This window comes from Phodopus roborovskii, unplaced genomic scaffold (assembly GCF_943737965.1).
Source record: "Phodopus roborovskii unplaced genomic scaffold, PHOROB, whole genome shotgun sequence".
Lineage (NCBI taxonomy): Eukaryota > Metazoa > Chordata > Mammalia > Rodentia > Cricetidae > Phodopus > Phodopus roborovskii.
In genome coordinates, this window is record NW_026126448.1 from 10730023 (window position 1) to 10750093 (window position 20071).

The 20071-nt window shown below is 51.2% G+C and overlaps 1 protein-coding gene across 3 annotated transcripts in view; it reads right to left on the reverse strand.

Annotated features, from left to right (window-relative positions):
* Kcnq4 (potassium voltage-gated channel subfamily Q member 4) overlaps positions 1-20071 on the reverse strand; it is a 50718-nt gene that overhangs the window by 16279 nt on the left and 14368 nt on the right. For all 3 annotated transcript variants that reach the window (XM_051188681.1, XM_051188682.1, XM_051188680.1), the window contains exons 2-7: positions 4211-4301; positions 3542-3668; positions 3163-3338; positions 2464-2589; positions 1929-2039; positions 1665-1760 (exon numbers count right to left, since the gene is read on the reverse strand). In XM_051188681.1, the coding sequence (XP_051044638.1) occupies positions 1665-1760; positions 1929-2039; positions 2464-2589; positions 3163-3338; positions 3542-3668; positions 4211-4301 (727 nt within the window). The remainder of the gene's footprint in view (positions 1-1664; positions 1761-1928; positions 2040-2463; positions 2590-3162; positions 3339-3541; positions 3669-4210; positions 4302-20071) is intronic.

Below are 20071 nucleotides of genomic sequence, written 5' to 3' on the forward strand. Positions count from 1 at the left end.
CACCTCTGCATCCTCAGTGCCAAGTACAGTATCTGGCACATGCAGGTGGTTCTGCAAATGTTCGGGGAGGGAGTGTTGACTAAGTGAATGGCTTTACAAACAATGGCTCCGCTGTATTTTCATCAGCTGCCTACTGCTACCATGGGACTACTAGAGCCTGAGGGAGAGCAGGGAAGATTATTGACCACAAACTCTTCAACAATCATGGACTCTGGAGCAGAAGGAACTATGGTCTGATGAGGGAAAAAACCGTCTCTCTTCATCCAGGTAGAAAGTCTGGGAAGGAAGGACCGAATGAAGTGACCCACCAGGGCAGGGAGATATGGAGACTGTTAGACAGGACGAAGCAGAATTGGGGCAGCCCCGGATGCTTCCCCTCCTTTGGGTGCCTCTTGCCCTTAAGGGCTTGCCATGAGTGACCTCACCAGCCTGGCGCCTTCCTAAGACAGAAATATTTTTACTTCCTGCTTGCCTGGGTCCCTGGCATGGGCCGGGGAGCAGCTGCCAGAGCTCTCATTAATTATAGGTACCACAATACCAGCTGTCTCTCAGCAGGGACAGTGCCAGCTGCCTGCCCCTACAATGCCCCTCGGGAGGCCAGCTCCCAGAGGATAGTGGCCATTGTGCCCCAAGGGACACTAAGAAGAAAAGGCTGGGCTGGTAGTCAGAGATAGCAGGGAGGGAGACGGGTTCTACCCTGGGAAGGAGAGATAAGGGGGGCCGAGTCAGGCTCAGATTTGGGGGTCAGAGGATGGTGGGCTGGGGAGCAGGCAGAGGTGTGCTGTGTCAGCATTCCTCAACTATTTCCTGTGGGGAGTTCCCCTGCATGCCCCTACACTGGAGAGAGGCCAAGGCAGTGACAGGGTCACAGATCAGAGCCCACTCACATCTAGTCCATCACACTGAGGGGAGCTGAAATCACATACCCCTGGCTTCCTACACCTGCTCCCCCCATCTCTGGCCACTCCCCCTCTATTACCTTGGCTGGCTCCCTTCTCGCCTGCCCAGTAAATGCTGGCAATTCGAAAAGTCCAACTTGGTACCGTTTTCTTATTGTATGACTTCCTGAGGACACAGTGCCGGGAATGGAACAAGCTAACAGACAACCATGCAGTTTTAAGATGGCAGAGTTAGGTCTCCACTAGGAGATGGGGGCCTCTTATCCAGGCTCTCCCCATCCCTGGTCATGGCCACAGCTGGCAACAGGATGGCTCTAGAGCATCTGAAACCAGATATTTGCTGCAGGGGACATTACTGGTAATGCTGGTCAGCATTCCAGCTCAGTCTGTAATGTGGCACGTGACCCCCTACCCCTACCATAGAAGTTTGAATGTAATTGGACCCCATAATCCATAGGGGTGGCACTTTTAGGAGGTGTGGCTTTGTTGGAGGAAGTGTATCACTGTGGGACAGGCTTTGAGGTTTCCTATGCTCAGGATAGCACCCAATGAGTCAGTCGACTTCCTGTTGCCTGTAAGATGTAGGACTCTCAGCTACTGTCTGCCTGCATGCCGCCATGCTCCTGGATTGAACCTCTGAAACTGTAAGTGAGTCACCCCAATAAAATGGTTTTTCCTTTATAAGAGTTGCTGCAGTTTTTAAGTTGGGACACATGGGTCAGCACACAGGGCTGAGAAGCACACAGCCTCCTAAGCATCGTGTACCTGGATGAGGTTGGCTGCTGGCATTCTCCGCTTCTCGAAGTGCTTCTGCCTATGCTGCTCCTGGACCTTCAGGGCAAAGCCAGAGCCCAGGATGCCCTATGGGGATAGGGCATGGTTGCAGGTAATGTACGAAGGAGGACAAGAGGCTACTAACATGTTCCCATACCTGCCCATCTGAGGAACCCCATGTTGCCCAAGGCAAATTTAGGATAGGCTAGTCAGGTCTTGGCCCCAGCCTCCCTCACCAACCAGCAGAGAACTCACGGCAGGCAGGGCAAAGAAGGAGATGCCCAGTAAGGCGAAGCCAGCAGCCAGAACCCTGCCCAACCATGTATGTGGCGTCTTGTCACCATAGCCAATGGTCGTCAGTGTAATCTGAAGATACAAACAGGTTACCCACAGGACTGGGCACAGGGGTAGCCATAAGGGCTCGGAGGTGCAGCACAAGTGCAAGTAGAAAGCTGATGACAAGGGCTCTCCAACCCCACCCACAAGCTCCTATAGTGGCCCCAGGGACTGAGCTCAAGGACTTCTCAGAGGCTGGAGGGGTACAGATGGGTTCTCACGCTAGTTAAGGAAAAGCGGTACAAGTCACAAGTCACAAGGGCCCAGTGAAGGACTGGATGTGGGGGCACAAACAAGGTCCATCAGAGTAGGTAGGGGATAGCTAGCATAGGGACAGCCCTCGGGAGCCCCAACCTTAGTGTGGAGAGACAAGGATGAGATAAGCCCGGGTTGGGGAGCTGTGTCCAGGGAAGTGCCTAGGGGGAAGGGCGGACCTGCACAGACCCTCACGCACCGTCCCCCACCAGAGCGAGTCGGCATAGGAGGAGAAGTCAGAGTTGGCATCCTTCTCAGCCAGATAGACGAGGAAAGAGGCGAAGATGAGCACCAGGAATCCAATGTACCAGGCGGTGATCAGCTCCTGAGGGAAGGGGGACGGATGCCTGTCAGGGGATGAGGCTACACAGTTGCTCCCTTCCAAGAAGGAGTTCTTGCCCAGACTTCTCAGAACCCCCTAGAGCCAGACCCCAGGCCTATCCTTAATCTTTCCAGGCTTCAATCCGTCTGATCCCTTCCCAGCCTCCATGCTTTGGACCTACGCAGTTCCCCATTCCACTGGGAGCAGTCCTCTTCAAACCACGGGACTGGCAGATGTGATCCTTAAGCCCTACCTCTCAGGCCCCACCTAAGTCCAGGCTCCTGCTGGCTCCAGCCGCTGGATCCCTGCCCCTTACCCCAGAGTGGGCCCTGACCCCTCTTCAGATCTTTCACTATTAGGCTCTACCCTTACCTCATTACCTCAGACAGGCCACGCCCCTTCCAAGCCATAATTGTTCTTGCCCCAGTGTAGGCCCCCATTAGTCCCTGACAAGGCCACCCGGCTTGGCTGCAGTTCCCACTTGCCCCAGCGTTGGTCCCACCCCAGCTCCACCTCTTGCTTTCACCTTAGGTAATGTCCAGGTGCTTCGTTGCCCCCACCCTTCCCCAGCCTCACCTTACTGTGTGCATAGACCACAGAGCCCAGCAGCTTCCAGGTGCCGCCACGGCGGTCCATACGCACCATGCGCAGGATCTGCAGGAAGCGCATACTGCGCAACGCGGACGTGGCAAAGATGTTGCCCTGTGTGCCCGCAGCGATCACTGCCACCGAGGCCACGAACACGATGAAATCTGCACAACAAGGATGTCAAAGTCACCATCCCACCTTGAGTCAAGACCAGTGCTCTGGGACTCCTGGGACCATAATGCAGCGGTGGTGGGGGGTGCAGATTGGGAGGGGCCATTAAATTAATGAGAAACCAGGATGGGGTCAAGGAGGGGACCAAAATGCCGCCCTGAGGCTTGGGGTGGGGCAGAGTAGGGAAGGCTTATACCGATGACACAGAAAGGTTTCCTGGCGAAGCGGAAGCGGCCCTGCCATCCTCTGTAGCGGCAACAGCAGCCAGCCGACCAGACGCGGATTATATACTCCAAGCCAAAGACCACAATCATCACGAATTCCTGTGGGGACCAGGACCCAGATCAGAGCCCAACCCTGGGTTAGGAACACCAGCACCTGGTTAGGTCCCTCTTATACCTGGAAGGATTTGAGAGGATTCCAGAAGGGAGGTGACCTCTTTGTCCTCTAGGAAGAACAGAAGCCCAAGGCTGCCCCCATACACAAGTGTCTAGCTCCATAAGACGCCTGGATTGTTTCCCTGCCCTCCGCTTTCCAACCATTATAGACTCAGCCCTGGTTGAGCCACATCAAGAGTGGCTCTCTGTTGTTGGAAGACCTTCTGTTGGAGTTGTTTTAACAAGGTGATGTTTGTATTCTGGTACAGAGTGGAGCCTACACACTTAAGTCTATCCTGGGCTCCTCCTCAGGCCTCACATAGAACAGGGGATCTCCCTACACCAGCTATAAAGGCAGGAATGATGGTCAGAGAGGCAGCAGTTGCTCTCTGACCACAGTCTAGGAGGCCTCTCTCCTCAGGGCAGAGGTGAGGTTTCATTTGCTGCTCTGCCTCAGAGTAGACTTTAAGGGGACTCCCAGCACTCACCAAGATGAGGAGACACTCGTTGGCAAGTTCCTGGTGCTCCTGAATAGTGGACAGCACGGATAGCACCAGGCAGCTGAAGACTAGCAAAAATCTGCAATTGGAGCATGACAGGGAAGGTTAGATGGCTGAGGGAGAGGGTAACCGAGAGTCCCCTGGCAGGGGCTGCAGAGTCAGGAGACTCACTATTTGGGTAGAAGTCTTTGGAAAACAGAATCAAAACTATAGGGTCATGGATCGGCAAGTTGCAGGCTGCTGGGAGCGGACACCTCCCAAGCCCTCTCGGGAGAACCCTGGTGTGACTGAGCACAGGGAGGAGGCCTCCCAGTTTTGTCTGGGTTAGCAAGAGAACATAGAGGCTCAGTGTCCCAGGCTCAGCCACCCACTAGCTTTGGCTCCAGGCTCCATTTTAAGGCCCGAGTAAAGTGTTCCAGAGGTCAACAGAGCTCAGAAGCTGTAGCCTCAACTGAAAAATAAGGACAGCTGCTCTGCCTCCGTGTTTTTGTGGAATTCACAATGAGTCAGCAAAGAGAGGGGCTGGGAAGGTGACTCAGCAGTGACAAGGATTACTGTGCGAGTTTAAGGGCCCCTGTCTGAACCCCGAATACACACATAAAAAGGCTGGGCATGACCACATGTGTCCATAGCCCTAGTGTTGGGAGCAGAGACGGACAGATCGCAGCAGCTCAGCGGCCAGTCAGTTCAGCTTCGGGATCACTGAAGGACCCCGTCTCAAGGGAATAAGGCAGAGAATGATATCACAGGGCACACGATGTTCTCCTTTGGCGTCCACGAGTACAGGCATTCACACTTGTGACCACACACACACCACAAAAACGAAAGGGGACAGAGAAGGCATGGGAGCAGCAACATGGGCGAAGGAAAGGAAAGGAGGATCAGGTAGTGAGGAGCCAGCCGGGGGCAAAGGCCTGGAACTACCCTGTGGGCAGTGTGAAGCTACCAAGCGGCCCTGTTAGAAACAAACTCTAGAACATAACTCATCCAACATTTATTTCCCTTGTGGTCAGGTGCACATGAAGAAACAATTGCACAGAGCAGGAAAGGGGTTCACCCAAGGCTGCCGAGCCTTTCCAGGGCTGATCTGAGATTGGAGCCAGGAGCCCCCGGTAGAGAGGAAGTGGGGAGAGTCTATAAGCAGGTGCCTTGAGGCATGCATACACACAGGAGGGCTGCAGGCATAGTGAGGAAAGTGTGGGCTCTTGGAACAAGGCACGCTAAGCATGCACCTGCCCCCAGAAAACCCCAGAAGGAATGATGTAGAATAATGCTCTGGTACACTGTAAAGATTTGTCACTTGTATTGGTTTTATAAAACACTGATTGGCTAGTAGCCGGGCAGGAAGTATAGGCAGGGCTACCAGACTAGGAGAATTCTGGGAAGAGGAAGGCAGAGAGTGAGTAGCCAGCCAGATGCAGAGGAAGCAAGATGAGAATGCCTTACTGAGAAAAGGTACCAAGCCATGTGGCTAAACATAGATAAGAATTATGAGTGAATTTAAGTTGTAAGAGCTAGTTAGTAATAAGCCTGAGCAATAGGCCAAATACTTTATACTTAGTATAAGTCTCTGTGTGTTTATTTGGGACTAAAGGGTTGAAGGACCAGGAAGGACAGAAACTTTCATCTACAAAGGAATGAACTTATTCCCTGGAAATGCATCAAAGTGTCTTGACCCTCCAGACTTCCTACATGTCCTCAGAGCTCTATTGTTGCCTTGCCATCAGAGCCTCTGCACACCTTCAGCCAAACACACTCTAGCTGTTCCTCAGAACCTCTGACTCCTCCTGGCCCCCTCTACAGACTCCCCTTTGGACCTGCATTCCTGTATGTGCCCCAGGAGTTGTTCTTTTGTTTGTTAATTTTTGTTAGGGTCTTGCTATGTAGCCCAGGCTAGCTTTGAACTCTGTCTTCATCCTGTTTCAATCTTCCGAGTTCTAGGATTACAAGTATGCAACACCATGCCCAGTCCAGATCTCTTTCCACTTTATTTCTGCTCAAGCATGCATACACACTTGAGTGTGTATGAGAGAGAGAAAGAGGGAGGGAGAGAGAGAGAATACACCTAGGAAAACCACTGACCTCTTCTAGTCTGCCTCCTCCTCTGTAATATGGGCTGATGGGCAATTGAGAGTAGGGTCTGGCTATGCCCTGGCCCACTTATAACTCCTTGAAGGGCAGGATCTGATGCTGCATCACACGAAATGCCCCTGGATCAAGGAGGCAAGAAGCAGCTGTCAGTAAGGGCTTCAGATGAATGAGTGAGATGGAGGCCTCTGCAGCCAGTTCCAGCCCGGAGCTGAGTCAGCAAAGACACACACAGCAAGTGGAGAGGGAAGTGTGTCCTGCACTCCTCAGATCCAGTCACCTACCACGGGACCAGCAGCACCAGGCTATCTGGAATGGGAGCTGCAGCTGACACACAGTTGGTATGGGCAGGGCTGTGGTGGGAATAGCATGAGCCCTTGCTCTAGCCCAACTCCTCCATTGCCTTTCTCAGCTCCCCCTAAGACCTCAGGTAGCCGTGGGCACACATAGCACTCTGTTGAGCACTTCCAGAATTCCTTTCCTCTATTTTTTTCTTGCTACTTCAATAGTTACACAGGTATCAACTATCCACAATAAACTAAGTGAAAAAAAAAAGCAGATTACAGAACCTCAAGGGTCATGTGATCCTGATATTTAAAAACAAATACACTTTATATATGTACCAATAGTGATGCCCTAACCCTAACCCTAAAAATGAAGTGATTCGGGTTTTGCTTTTTTTGTCTGTGCTTCCTAAAGTTTTGGGGGTTTTTTTTTGTTGTTTGTTTTTATTTTTGTTTTTCAACGAACATGGACTGCTTAGACACGAACTAACATACCTCCATTTATTTGTTTCTTTTGCAGTGCTGGAGAGCAAGCCCCGGGCTTTGTAGTCAAGGGCTCAGCTATTCAGCTCCACTCTCAGCCCCTATGGTCAATTGTGGTTTGAAAGAGACTGGCCTTCATAGGCCCATGTGTGTGAATTCTTGGTTCTCAGCTGGTGGACTCTTAGGAAGGGCGAGGAGCTGTGGCCTTGTTGGAGTAGGGGTGTCACTGGAGGTGGACTTTGAGTTTCAGAAGCCCAGGACACTCCAAGTCCCAGGCACAGGCTCCCTCTCTCCCTGCTGCCTGAGGATCAGGATTTAGCTCTCAGCCAGTTCTCCAACACCATGCCTGTCTATCTACTGCACGATGCCACTCCCCTTGCCATGATGCAAATGAATTGAGCCTCTGAAACGGAAAGCAACCACCAATTAAATGTCTTCTTTGATAGGAGTTGCCGTCATGGTGTCTCTTCACAGCAACAGAACAGTGACTAAGACTAGCCTCTGACAATTTTTTTTTTTTTTTTTTTTTTAAACAAGACAGGGCTTCTCTGTGTAGCTCTGTATCAGACTGGCCTGCTTCTGCCTCCTGAGTGCTGGGCTGACAAGTCTCTAACATTTTTAAATTTTAAATTTATTTTACTTGTAATCATGTACATGTAGGGTGAGGGAGTATGTATACATGAGTGCAGTGCCCGTGGAGACCATTAAAGAGTGCTAGGTCTCTGGAGCATGACTTACAGGTGGTTGTGAGTTGCCTGATGTGGGCGCTGGAAATTGAGTTGTATGTGTTTAAATGTCTTGCCTGCAAGCATGTCTGTGCATCATGTGTACACAGTAGCTGAGGAGCCAGAAGAAAACATTGGATCCTCTGGAACAGGAGTGACAGACAGCTGTTAGCCACCATGTGGGTGTTGGGAATGGAATGTGGGTCCTCTCAAGGAGAAGTTAGAACTCTCAACCACTGAGGTCTCTCCAGCCCCAAACACCCCTCTCATCTCTTTTTTGACACAGGGGCCTTTGCTATATTAACAGGGCCAATCTCAAACTCCTAAGCTAAAGAGATCCTTCCATCTCACCTCTCAAGCAGATGGGGCTGCAGGCATGCAACACTTTTCCCAACTTGTTTTTTAAATAATTTTACATTTACATATGTGTATTGTGTATGTGTGTGCGCCACAGTAGGGGTGTGGTCAGAGGACAGCTGTTCTTCGTTATTTGGGGATCAAACTCAAGTTGCCAGGCTTGGCAGCAACTACTCTTACCCAGTGAGTCATCTCACTGGCTCCTATTGTCACCAGTTATCAATATTATAATTTATTTAAACAGGGTTTCCCTACATTCCGATCCTCTTGCCTTTGGACTAGCAAGGGTTACAGGTGTGAGCTACTGTGTCCAGCACCACTAGCATGTTCTTAAATGCATGTTTCTAAAAAATACAAACCAGAAAAGAATATCCCTTTCAACCCTGCCCCCAGCCTGTACTATATTCACCTCTGTGCCTAGCAGGTGTGAGACTGTGGCAGGCTTTCCTGAGAGCCCAGCTCATATGTCTACCTACCAATTCAAAGTTTCTTCTTGGGTATCTAGTGGCGCCCGGAAGCAAACATGTCTTAAACTAGAATCTCGACATCCCCTAATATCTCCTTTCCTCCACCCTGGCAGCTCAGTGATGGTACCTGGGAACTAAGGACATCTGTCTGAGTCAGCTGTGATTCTTTTGTCTTGTATTCCCCACCTCCCGCTCTGGAGCAAGTTCAGTTCAGTTGACTCAGCCTTCAGCTTCTATCAGACGGGCTTCCACCTCAACCCCCACCGAGTTCCCTGCCTCCCCTCTCATCTTCATGAGCAAGCGCATCACACTCCTTCAGTCTTGATCTCCTCACAATTCAAAGCTGGAGTCACTCCTAGAACTTTCAGGTCACACTTGGGAGAGCAAAGGTCAAACTCTCCAGCATTACCAGCAAGGCTCTCTAGGCCTACCCCACCTCAACCCTGCCCACTCACCTCTGCACCTAATCCTCTCTGCTCAGTTACCCACTCACTGCAATGTCCCAGTTTCCTAGACCTTCCAGTAGCTCATCTAAATATTTCCACCTCTGGGCTTTTCTGGTTTGCGCCACTGGTGGCTTCCTCAGTCACCCAGGTGCCTGCTCCCATGCTACTTTTTGGATGAGGTCTTTCCTCAGCGTTCTCTCTGAAACAGTGACCTTATATGCCGTCCCTTCTCCCTTTCCCTGACTGACTGATTTCATAGCACTGAGAAGACAAATATCAGGAATTCACACTATGAACACATCAACACCCAGTCACTTAACCAATGTGGCCATTTTGAACCAACTGAGGAATCTGCTAAAATTCAGCCCACCCATCCTGACTGAACAGACTCCCCGGCATCTTCCTAAACCGCCCCTAACCTTGACCAGCTCCACAGGGCAAACATGCTTACAAATCCCTTGAACTGGCAGGAAGTGACAATGTACATCTTTAATCCCAGCACCGTTGAAGGCAGGAGGGTCACCATGACTTAGGGGCTGGCCCGTTCTATATAATAAGTTCCATGGCAGCCGGGGACATAGCAAGACTGTCTAAAGCAACAACAAAATCCTGAATTGTCCCTTCCCTTCCCTTAATCACTGGCATGGATGGGAACTTTTTTTTTTTTACCCTAGGCCTTCAATTCATTTACAAGAATGTGTTAGAGCTGATGAAGAACAACACTCTGTTCCTGTCACCTGAATAATTATTCCTATCTTCAAGATAAAGTCATGAGACCCAGGACTGACAGATTTGTTTAAGATTCCACAGTGACTCAGTGGCAGGGCTGAGGGTAGAACATTTTCAACTCCTGGCCTTCGTGCTGCCTTGGTCTTCACCATCACGTAAAGATGCCAGATGCTCTTGGGAAAACATAAACTCTCTGGCATACAACTTCATCATATGACAAATAGGATAGCTGGAGGATTGTTTCAGGACCCTCTGTGGCCTCAGTTTCTCTAGCTACAAGAGTAGAGATGGTATACAGGTACTTGCCAGGGCCTTTTGTGACCTTCCTAGAAGATCACCAGACTGGAGGCTACTTTGCTATGCATCCCATCTGTGGACAAGTGGACCCTTGTAGCCCTTAGTCAACTGGAGTTGGAGATACAGCAGACGGGGCAGCCTGTAGGCCTATCACTGTCTTTTCTGTCCCCTATACCCTATTCTGCACCCCCCCCCACTCAATCAGGAAGATTAGGTAGGGAAAGGTAGATATTTGCTTAGATCCATGGTTCTCAAACTACAGAGAACACCAGAACTCCCTGGAGGCTTGTTAATGGTGGCACATGCCTGTAATCCCAGCACTCACATGGGGGAAGCAAGATCGGAAACTCAAGGTCATCCTTGCCTACACCGAGACCTTGTCTTTAAAAAATGCTGATTTCCGGGCACTTCCTCAGCAATGTCTGATTCAGAAAGTTCAAGGTGGGAATGAGGCTCAATTACTAACCAACTCAGGGTTTTATTTGTTTTCTTTTGACAGGGACTCACTATGTATCCAGGCTAACCTGGAATGCAAGATCCCCCTCCCTCAGCCTCTTAAATGCTAGGATCACAGGCATAAGCCTCTACATTTGACACCAAGTCAGCACCTTTAAAGCAATGACAGTTCTTACTGTCCCCCCATCCACACCTCCTCATTTCATTACCAGGAGTGGCCAGGACTGGAAGCTGTCAGGGAGGCAGTTGTCATACCAACATTCGTTTCTCCCCTGGTCTGATGTGCAATCCCAAATTATAACCTTTGGCCCAGCATGGTACCAAACCCTCCACACACATGTTCTCCATCAAATCCTCCCCAGGCCCTACCATGATTCTTCAGGCACATAAGTGAAGCAATGGGCTATAGGAATTCAGAGATGGCTATGCTAGTCTGTGGGTATAGACAGAGTCCTTAAATAAGCACTTCGATGAAAGTTATGCTGTAGGATAGGACTTACTTCTCAACACAGCTATGAGAGAAAGAGAGAGAGGTGTTAACTTTCCCAACATCATAATGCAAGACCCGAGCCCAAGACTACCTGGACAACAAGGTCAAACTATTTCTCTGAGCTTCAAGTTCCCAGCCCACAACACAAAGGCGGGGTGGGGACTGAATAGTAAGTAGGTTTTCACCAGCCTGGTGACTCTTCAGTAGTGGGGTGGGAAGGGAAGAGATCAGCCACCAGCTCAGTTCCAGATTCCTTAAGAACATCCCTGGAAGGACAGATGTTCAGAGGCCAGAAAGCTAGATAAATGGCAGGTGGGTAGGAGGATGGGCAGGGGATCTCACATCAGGAAGGAAAGAGGTTGCTCCCTAAGTTATCTGAACCACACTCAGAATACTGATCTCATCTACATTCAGCTGGATCTACGGTAAAGCCGGGAAGAAATAATCCAGATGCCAAGACATTGGCAAGTGTAATAGTGGGGACACACTGGGAGAGCTGGTGCCTGTCCTAAGGAGATTGAGGCTGCTCCAAGACGATGTTGGTTCAGCTGGAGAGGAGCTGTAACCAGATAGAGATAGGGGTGACCCAGACAGAGGAAGCAGGGTATGACAGCAGCAAAGATGTGGGAGTTTGTGCAAGCCAGCCCAGAGGGCTAGCAGTTCTTGACTCAGAAGGGAACACACAGAGAGGGTGTGATTCATGAGAGCACCCTTTGGTACTGGGATGTGGTCCTAAAGGCAACAGGGAGCCATTGGGGAGATCAGAGAAAGGAAATGACAATGTCCAGCTTGTGTTTCAGGACCACCACCTGGGTAGTGTAGAGCATGGGGGTAGGTGGGAAATGCAGACCAGAAACATTAACTAGAAGGCTCTAGAATAACTCATCTGGGAAATGACAGAGGTCTGGACTGGCAAAGTGGCAACAGAGAACTGAATGGACTGGTGTCATTGTAGGAAGGGGGACTCAGGGACAATGAGGAAGAAGGATCCCTCTGTTTTTGGCAAGGGCACTGGGCTGGTGAAAGTATTGAGTAACACATGGGACCTGGGAGACCCCAAAGGAGATGTGGGTATTGGGAATAAGGCATGTTAGGTAAGAAGACAAAACTGGGTAGAAGAACAGATGTGGAGATACTAGGGTGGACATGGGGCCAGCTTCGACAATCCAGTGAGCAAGTGGTAAATTTAGAGGACCCGGTGACACCCTAGCAGTGTAAAGGGAAGGGCCAAAAGAGTGGACTCGGGCAGATGGGAAGGAAACCAGAAGAGAGGCATGGAAGTCAAAGGAAGCAAGTGTAGACAACAGCAAGAAGGAAGGAGGGATGGCTGTGTCCAAGCCCTGAAAAATGTCTATTGGATTTGGTGATCACTGAGTCCCTTGGTTTGGGCAGCCTCACAGGCAGAGAAGGATACGAATAGGCCCAGATGGAGTGAGCCAGGACCACTAAGAAGGGCCAAGGCAAGCTGGAGGAAGATGGACACAGGAATCTATCTCAGAAGAGAGGAGTGGGAGGAGCCAGGAGAACAGGAAACCGAAGCCTGGGAGAGAGTGGAGTAAGTACAACATGGATTTCCAGGCTAGCAGGGTGACGGGTAGAGAGGTAGGAGACAATTTAGTGGGAAACCAGGCTGGGACAGGTGAAGGAGCTGGGCATGGATGCCAAAGAACTAGGAGAGGAGGTGGACTTCTATAAGAGGTGAAGGGGCGGAGCCTGAGAGGGCTGATGGGTATCCAAACCTGCACTAGCCAGGTCTGTTTTTTCTGTGTGTTTTTTTTTTTTGTTTGTTTGTTTGTTTGTTTGTTTTTCGGGTTTGATTATCCAGTGAGGAAGCAGCCTATGTTAATGAAATTAGGGGATGCTTCCCTCACTAAGCCAGATGCCTGCTCTTTGCCTTTTTTTCCTCCAGAACCTCCCTCCATCTTTCCCTCCCTCCAAGGTCCCGCCCCAGCCTGAGCCTAGCAGCCAGTTGGCTCCCTGATATTTGCCTCTGGCCTGGGAAGTATGTGACTCCTTTGCTCTCCAGACTAGAGCCCCCTGAGCAGGGCTACCCTGTTCCCCTCAGTGTGAGGAGGAGGGTAGTGGTGGGGGTACCGGGGACCTGGTACCAGTCTGTCACCCCTCAGCCAAGATTCCTTGGAGGGCAGAAGTCCTGACCCCCTTTCTACCTGCCTACAGAAGAGACTTCCAATTAGTCTTGATAGCCGCATCCTGACAAGGGAGCTGCAGAAAAGCCTAGAGGGTCCCACAGTCTGCTAAGGAGGGAGCACACTTGCTTTATCTTGTGGGTTGGGGCAATGATGGGAGGGGCGTTATGCAGGCTTCAGAGCAGGCTCTTTCCAAGAATCCTCAAGGGCTGGGAGGAGAGTTTCCCCTGATCCAGCGATTCTAAATACGGCAGAAGGAGTAAGAACACGTGACCCAGGGCCCCACACAAGGCTGCTGCTGGCACGGCTGCATCTCTGGGCCAGAGGTCCATAATGGGGCTCAGGCATGGGATGAGGTCTTAAAGGAGCCTTAGTTTCCCTGTGTGTAACACGAAGGAGAGTGGCACTCCAACAGTGGCTAAGGTTCCTTCAGCTTTGTGGCTGTCCAGCAGGGCAGTGGGAAATAGAGACAGCTCTCAGCTCAGTTCTACTTTCTCCAAGGCTGTCCCTAGAGAGACAGCAGCTGCCAGCACATAGTGCAAACTATGAAAAAAATGCCTCCTGATGGAAGACCAATTAGAAAATGCATTCCCTTTAGCTGGACAAGTTGCAAAGACTTGACCCCTTGAGCTGGCCCCATTAGAAACTGGAATTGCTTGCTCTGGGCTGACCCATCCCTGAGGCACAGGATCCCTCCCAGCCCAGCTGGGCACCTCACAGAAGGCCCAGGGATGACTCCACAGCCTCTTCTGGCTGGAATCTGAACCAAGAAGAGTCCACCAGCTGGGTACAATGACACATTCTTGTAATCCCAACACTTGCGAGGTTGACGTAGGAGCATCAGGAGCTCAAGGGTGGTGTCAGCTACATAACTGGTTCAAAGCCAGTTTGAAGTACATGAAACCTTGCCTCCCCGCCCCCCCCCCAAAAAAAAAAACTAACAGGGCGTGTGTGTCTGCTTATAACAGGTATGGCTGAGCCAGCAGGAATTTTCTTTTAGTGTGTTTGTGTAGAAGGGTATGTGCATGGGCCCACACAGCTCCACATGTGCATAGGTCAAAGGATGATTCAAATGTCCCACTCTGTCACTCTCCACCTTAATCTCTTGAAATGGGGTCTCTCACAGAACCTAGTGCTCCCCATTTTTCAGCTAGGCTGACTGCCAGCAGGCCCCTAGACACCCTTCTGTCTCTGCCCCTATGCCCAGCACTTGGGTCACAGGCACATGTAGCCTTGCCCAGTTTTTGTTTTTGTTTTTCCCATGGGTACTGGGGATCCAAACTCAGGTCCTTATGTTTGTGCAGCAAGCTCTCCTACTCACTGAACCATCTCATCAGTTCCTTGGCCAGCATCTCTCTCCAGAGGGAACAGTGAGCTGTGGAGAGATGGGGCAGAGGTAGAGGGAGCAGAGGCTACGGACCTGAAACTCACCTCCCATTCTCTAGTCCACAAATCCCAGGTGTACTTCTGGCTACAAGGACTGTGTACCATCCCCTTTCCTTACTGTCCTCAGCCTCCTAAGCTAATCTTTCTTGAGCTAGTTCCTCTGGAGCATGGGTGTGGAGAATGTCAGATTCTAGACAAGGCGCTTGAGTGTCACGCTTTGAGTAGGGTACTTCCTAGTGATTCGTGGGTCTGAAGCTTGGTTCCAGTGTGGCAACAGTGAGAGGTGGAACCTCGTGGGAGGTTGTTAGATCCTTGAGGGTGTGGCCTCAGAGCTCCAGTTTTCAGCTTCCTGTCCTACCATGTGATCACTCAATCTCACCCCCAGTCCCGAGATTGTGATATCAGCCACGAGGTAGGTCTTCACCAAACCTGAGCCTATGCTTGTTGACAATTCCTTGAACTTCAACAATTACAAGCTAAACAGAGCTCTTTTCTTTATGAAGCATCTAGCCTTGAGTATATTGTTATAGTGACAGAAAATGGGCTAATAAGTTAAGGAATAACCTCATCTCTTCGCAGCTGGACCAGCCACCAAGCCTCTCTGCCTCCTTCTGCCATACCAGCCAGACTACCTTCTGCAGCAAGTGAAGGAGCTCAACAGTCAACACAAACCAATAATGGAACAAGGAAGTAGCAGTAGCTAGCTGAGGGGCTAGCGAGGCAGTCCTGACTTCTCTAACAGCTAGCTGCTAACTGAAGAGGAACTAAGGGCTGGAGTACAAGCTGCCCAAATTCAAGGAGCATATGCAAGGTGGCCAGTAGAAACTCCCCTCAGCTTCATTAAATAGTTCCATGTGTATTCCATGGCCCAGTTTCACAAGCTGTGTTTGACACGAGATTTTATTTGAAAAATAAATAAATAAATAAAATCTCTGCTGTTTCATTTCTTGTTTTTAAGTCAAACTTGACCTGGCTCAAGTATGGTACAATGAAAGTCCTGTTGACCAAGCTACCTAATTCCCAGCCCCAGCCCCAGCCCCAGCCCAGCCTGGCAAAGGCTATTCCGTTACCATGCTGTTCCCTGACCCCAGCACACAGGGCTCCCCTCACCACTTCTTGTTCTGTCTTCCCATCTTTGCATGCGTTTGTAGCTCTAACCTGGCTGGTTAGCTGGACGACACTGATACTCCTGTGGTCCCCCATTCCCATCTCTTTGTGAACTGCCATGGTGGAGTGAAAACCTCTGTTGAAAAAGCTGCCATCATGGCCCCAGAGGGCTGTCCTTTTTTACCAGGCATGTCCCGTATCTGACTCAGGGTAAGTTCCCTGAGAAAGGTGTACCCTCCTCCTCGGCCACTGGTCCCTCCTGAGTCTACCCCAACATTCCCTGAAGCCAGAGGGATTGTGGGGAAACGACACAGCCCAGAACCACAAAGTATTTATTCATTCATCCACTCTCATTCATTCATTCAGTAGCCATTTACCATCCATTCAGTGACCATTTACTAAAGACCCTGCCTTTAGCAAGCTTACATTCCTGGTAGGAGAAAATAAGCAAGAAACGGTTTAAGTCATCAGATGACAGTTGTGAAAAATTAAGGGACAAAAAGGGCACAGAACCCCATTGTACAGAGAGTGGGCAGGGAAAGCAGCCTTGGGAAGGTGGCATTTGAGCACAATGGAGGAAGTAGAGAGCCAGGCAGGCATCCGAGCACACAGTAAAGGCGATGTAAAAGGCCTGAGCCAGAGAATGCCTGGCGTGGTCCAGGCCATCAGGGAAGGAGTGGGAGAAATAAGGGAGGTTGGGAGGTGGAAGCCCATGTCAGTCTCTGGGCCGCTGAAGATAAGGTTCCTCACTCCCAGAAGAGACACGGGAATGTGAGCATGAGCAGCATGGACCAGGGAAGTGAGGTCACACTGAGAATAGAACACCAGCCCCCCACGTTGAGCTGGGAGCTACAGTACAATCCCAGCAGCAGCCTCCGGTGACTTGCTCCAGGAGAAGCAGAAATGGCCAGATGTGATTAGGTCTGGGCTAAATTTTGGCCCTGAAGATCCCTTAGAAAACTACCTACCAATCCTCTCGTTTCTAGATGGGGAAACTGAGTGCTGGAAGGAGGCCTGCCTGCCTGTGCTCATACAGTAGATCAGACACAGTACTGCCCTCAATTCCCCAGCCCTGAGAGTAATGGGGTGTTTTTTGTTTTTTGTTTTGTTTGTCAGGAGAGGTAAGATTCAGTACTCACCACTCCCCCACCCACCCTTCAAAACACCAAGGGGCCAGGACAGGAAGGAGCCGGTCTTGGCCCCTCCTGTAGCGTGTGACCCAGGTGGCACTCTTAGTTCCTTCCCTGGAGGATTTCCCAGTTCCCCAGCTACTTGAATCTGATAGGGGTCAGGATCACCTCTAAGTGATTTGTGCTGAGGAGGAGGGGGATTTCATTCCCAGCCACTCGGTTCTCAGTACTCAGTACTCCCAAAGCTGAGACCCAGAGGGCGAGCATGCTGGCAAGAGCTGACGGGTGGAGCTGGAGCTTTGGGGAGGGCAGGGCCCCCTGGGAGCTCAGGTGCCAAGACAGAGCCCAGCCCCATAGATCTGCAGACTCAGCTATTGGGGACCCCACCCAGACTGAGGTTTGTGGGTATGAATAAGCAAAGCAGCATGCAAACTCACAGGCCCACCTGGGGCAGCTGAGTGTCCCCCTAGGAATCCCACACTCAGAACCAGCCTGGCTGAATGAGCCCTGTGAGCTGGGCAAGACCTGCCTTGTAAGCTCAGAGCTGAGGTGGGAGGAAGGTTGGGAGAGTCTTAAGGTGGGGGCTAGGAGGGTATCTGCAAACATTCTTGGTTTGTAACCGAGGGCTATCCAGCCTACAATTCCAGCAGACCAGAGTCCTCTAAAAGGCAAGGGCCTGCTTGGTGGCTCTGAGAAGAGTCAGAATCAAGAGCACCAGAGGGCATAGCACAGGAGCATAAGCATTGCTGGGAACCTAGATGGACAGGTTGTCTACCCTAACTCAGCTACCCAATCTGCAAAGTGTCAATGTACTCCTCTGCAGGAGGGACGGCATCTAGAGCCTTATTTTTGGCTGGTCCAGCTGGCTACTGGCTACTCTGGCTTCTGGGACAGGAAGTGGGGCTCTGGTCAGCTTCTAAAGTTGCCTGTTCCGGTCTCTAAGAAGTCAGTGAGTGCTCTGGGATTACCCAGAAGAGAGTCTTTTACGTTTTATTTGCTTGCTGAACCTAGCTGGGACCTCCAGAACTCTCTCATTACTGAATAATAGCATCAAGGAGTGGGGTCGACCAAAGCAGAACTTCATTAGCCACAGGGTTTTGTCCATCAGGGAGGAAGGGGACAACTGTTTGGCTCTGATTCTGATGTCCTGTCCTCTGCTGATAGACCTTGCTCTTATCACGGCCAGAACAAACTAAAATTCAGCTCTGCATTGGCTGGTGAGCCTATAAAGCCCGTGATCTGTCTCTCTCTAGGATTCAGTTTCTCTCTGTCTAATGGGACCAATGAATGATCCCAGATGCTTCAGCCTGGAGGTAGGGGGTCTCTTGGGATGAAGCCTGAGCAAGGCTCAGGTTCACCTGGGGACACAGGAGGCTGACACTAGGCGTGCCTCCTTGGAAGAGAAAGATGTCCTTGGGGGAGGCTCTTGGGGACCCCTCCCAGGCTCAGCCCAGGCGGGCTTTCTGCCACAGGGAACTCCATCCGCTCTAGGGTGCGAGCCAACGGACCCCAGATCTCGGCCTGGGAGGGACAAAGTTGAGGGGGCGGGGCCCGTTGTGGGCGGGGCTTGTGTAGGCGTGGCTTTGTCTCAGCAAGCTCCAGGCGTGCTGTGGCTCCGGTTACCTCCCCGCGCGGCCTCCCCGCCCGGCCGGCTTATTTTCCGTTTCCAAATTAACAATTGAAAATGCTGCGGCCTGAAAGGCGAGCAGCGGGCCAAGCGGAAAGTGTGAAGGTGCTGCCTCGCCACCGAGGTCGGGGGCGGAGAGAGAGAGCATTCGACACCCTGACCCGCCACCGATCGCCCACCCATGAAGGCCGCAGGGCTGTGACCCCAGCGGAGTTTGGCCTGATGCAGCCCTCCCGGTGCTGCTCTGGCCAGGGTTGCAGCACCCAGTGCTCAGACTCGGGACAATGCCAGCCCCTGCGAGGACGAAGGGGGAACAAGGGGAGAGAGCGAGCGCTAGGGCTAGGTTTCCACTCACAGGCTGAGTGCCCAGTCTGGGCAGCAGGTGCCAGGCAGCACCTCATAGCACCGTCCTTAAAGGCTCCTAGTGTCAGGGAGTTTCACGTGTGACCTCAAGCAAGTCATTTCACCTTACCAAGACTCGATTTCCTCCTCTGGAAAACGGAGAGAAAAGAAGCAGCATATGTGGAACAGATAAAGGAGGTTGGCTCACAGAGAAACCTCTAGGTAGCAACTGTTATCTGTGTTGGCAATGATGTATGTGGTAGTATTGAGTCCTAGGTACCCCTCTTCCTCTCACAATAGCCGAGTGTGCTGGCCACGCTCTCATGGCCTCTTTGGAGACCCCAAGACCAGAAAGGTCCTGGTAAAGGACTCAAAGACTGGCTGAGTGAGAAGGCCTGGGCTCCTCCTACGGAGGAGTGGTGCTGGGCCTCATCAAGGGCATTAGGCTTCTCCTTGTTGCTCAGTGTGTGAACAGTAATAGACAGACTCCCCGTTCCCTGTGCCTAGCAACGGGATGAACACTCTAAGTTTTTAGTCTTCTTACCCCTGTAGTACAAGCTCTGTGAATGCAGAAACTTCGCCTCGTTCACAGTCTCTCCCCGACACCTAGAACAAGCTTGGTGCCGTGGAGGTTCCCAGTGAATAGTTATTGACTGGGTGAATGAATCAATGAATGAATGAGCAGGCACAGTCATCTGGGAAAACCTCTTGTGCAATTGCTGTCTTTATGTAAAGGGAGCAGGAAGTTAGGCTGAGTTCCCTCCCACCCAGACACCCAGGGCAAAAGGCATGACAGGAAGGGGAGACAGAGAAGAGAGATGGCATTCTCAGGAGGCAGAATTAAGATTGTCTATCTCCTACCCCCCCCTACCCACTCCTGGCCAGCCTAAAACTCAGTCTGGTCCCTCCTAGGAGTCAGGCCCAGCCCCATAATCAGCCTGTTTGGAACCCAGCGGGAGTGCTGATCTACTCCCCACACTTCCAACTTGGTGACTTCTATGCTCTCTGCCCACCTTGGAAGCCCTCTCCACCCCCAAGCATTCCTGTTCAACTTTGGGAAGAAGTACCCCTCCCCTGGAGACCCCTAGGATTTCAAGCCTCGATGGGGCACCCTCAGGACCCTTTCTGTCTGTCTGGTCAGTGCTGTGCCCAGCTGTCCCTCCCTCTGCCCCACCCCACTGACACTGATTTTTCTGAAGCAGCCCAGTTCTGTTCTTTCATATCCACCAAGGGCTTGAACCTTGGTGACTTGGGACTTTGCCAGCCTTGTGACGCCTGAGGAACGTTG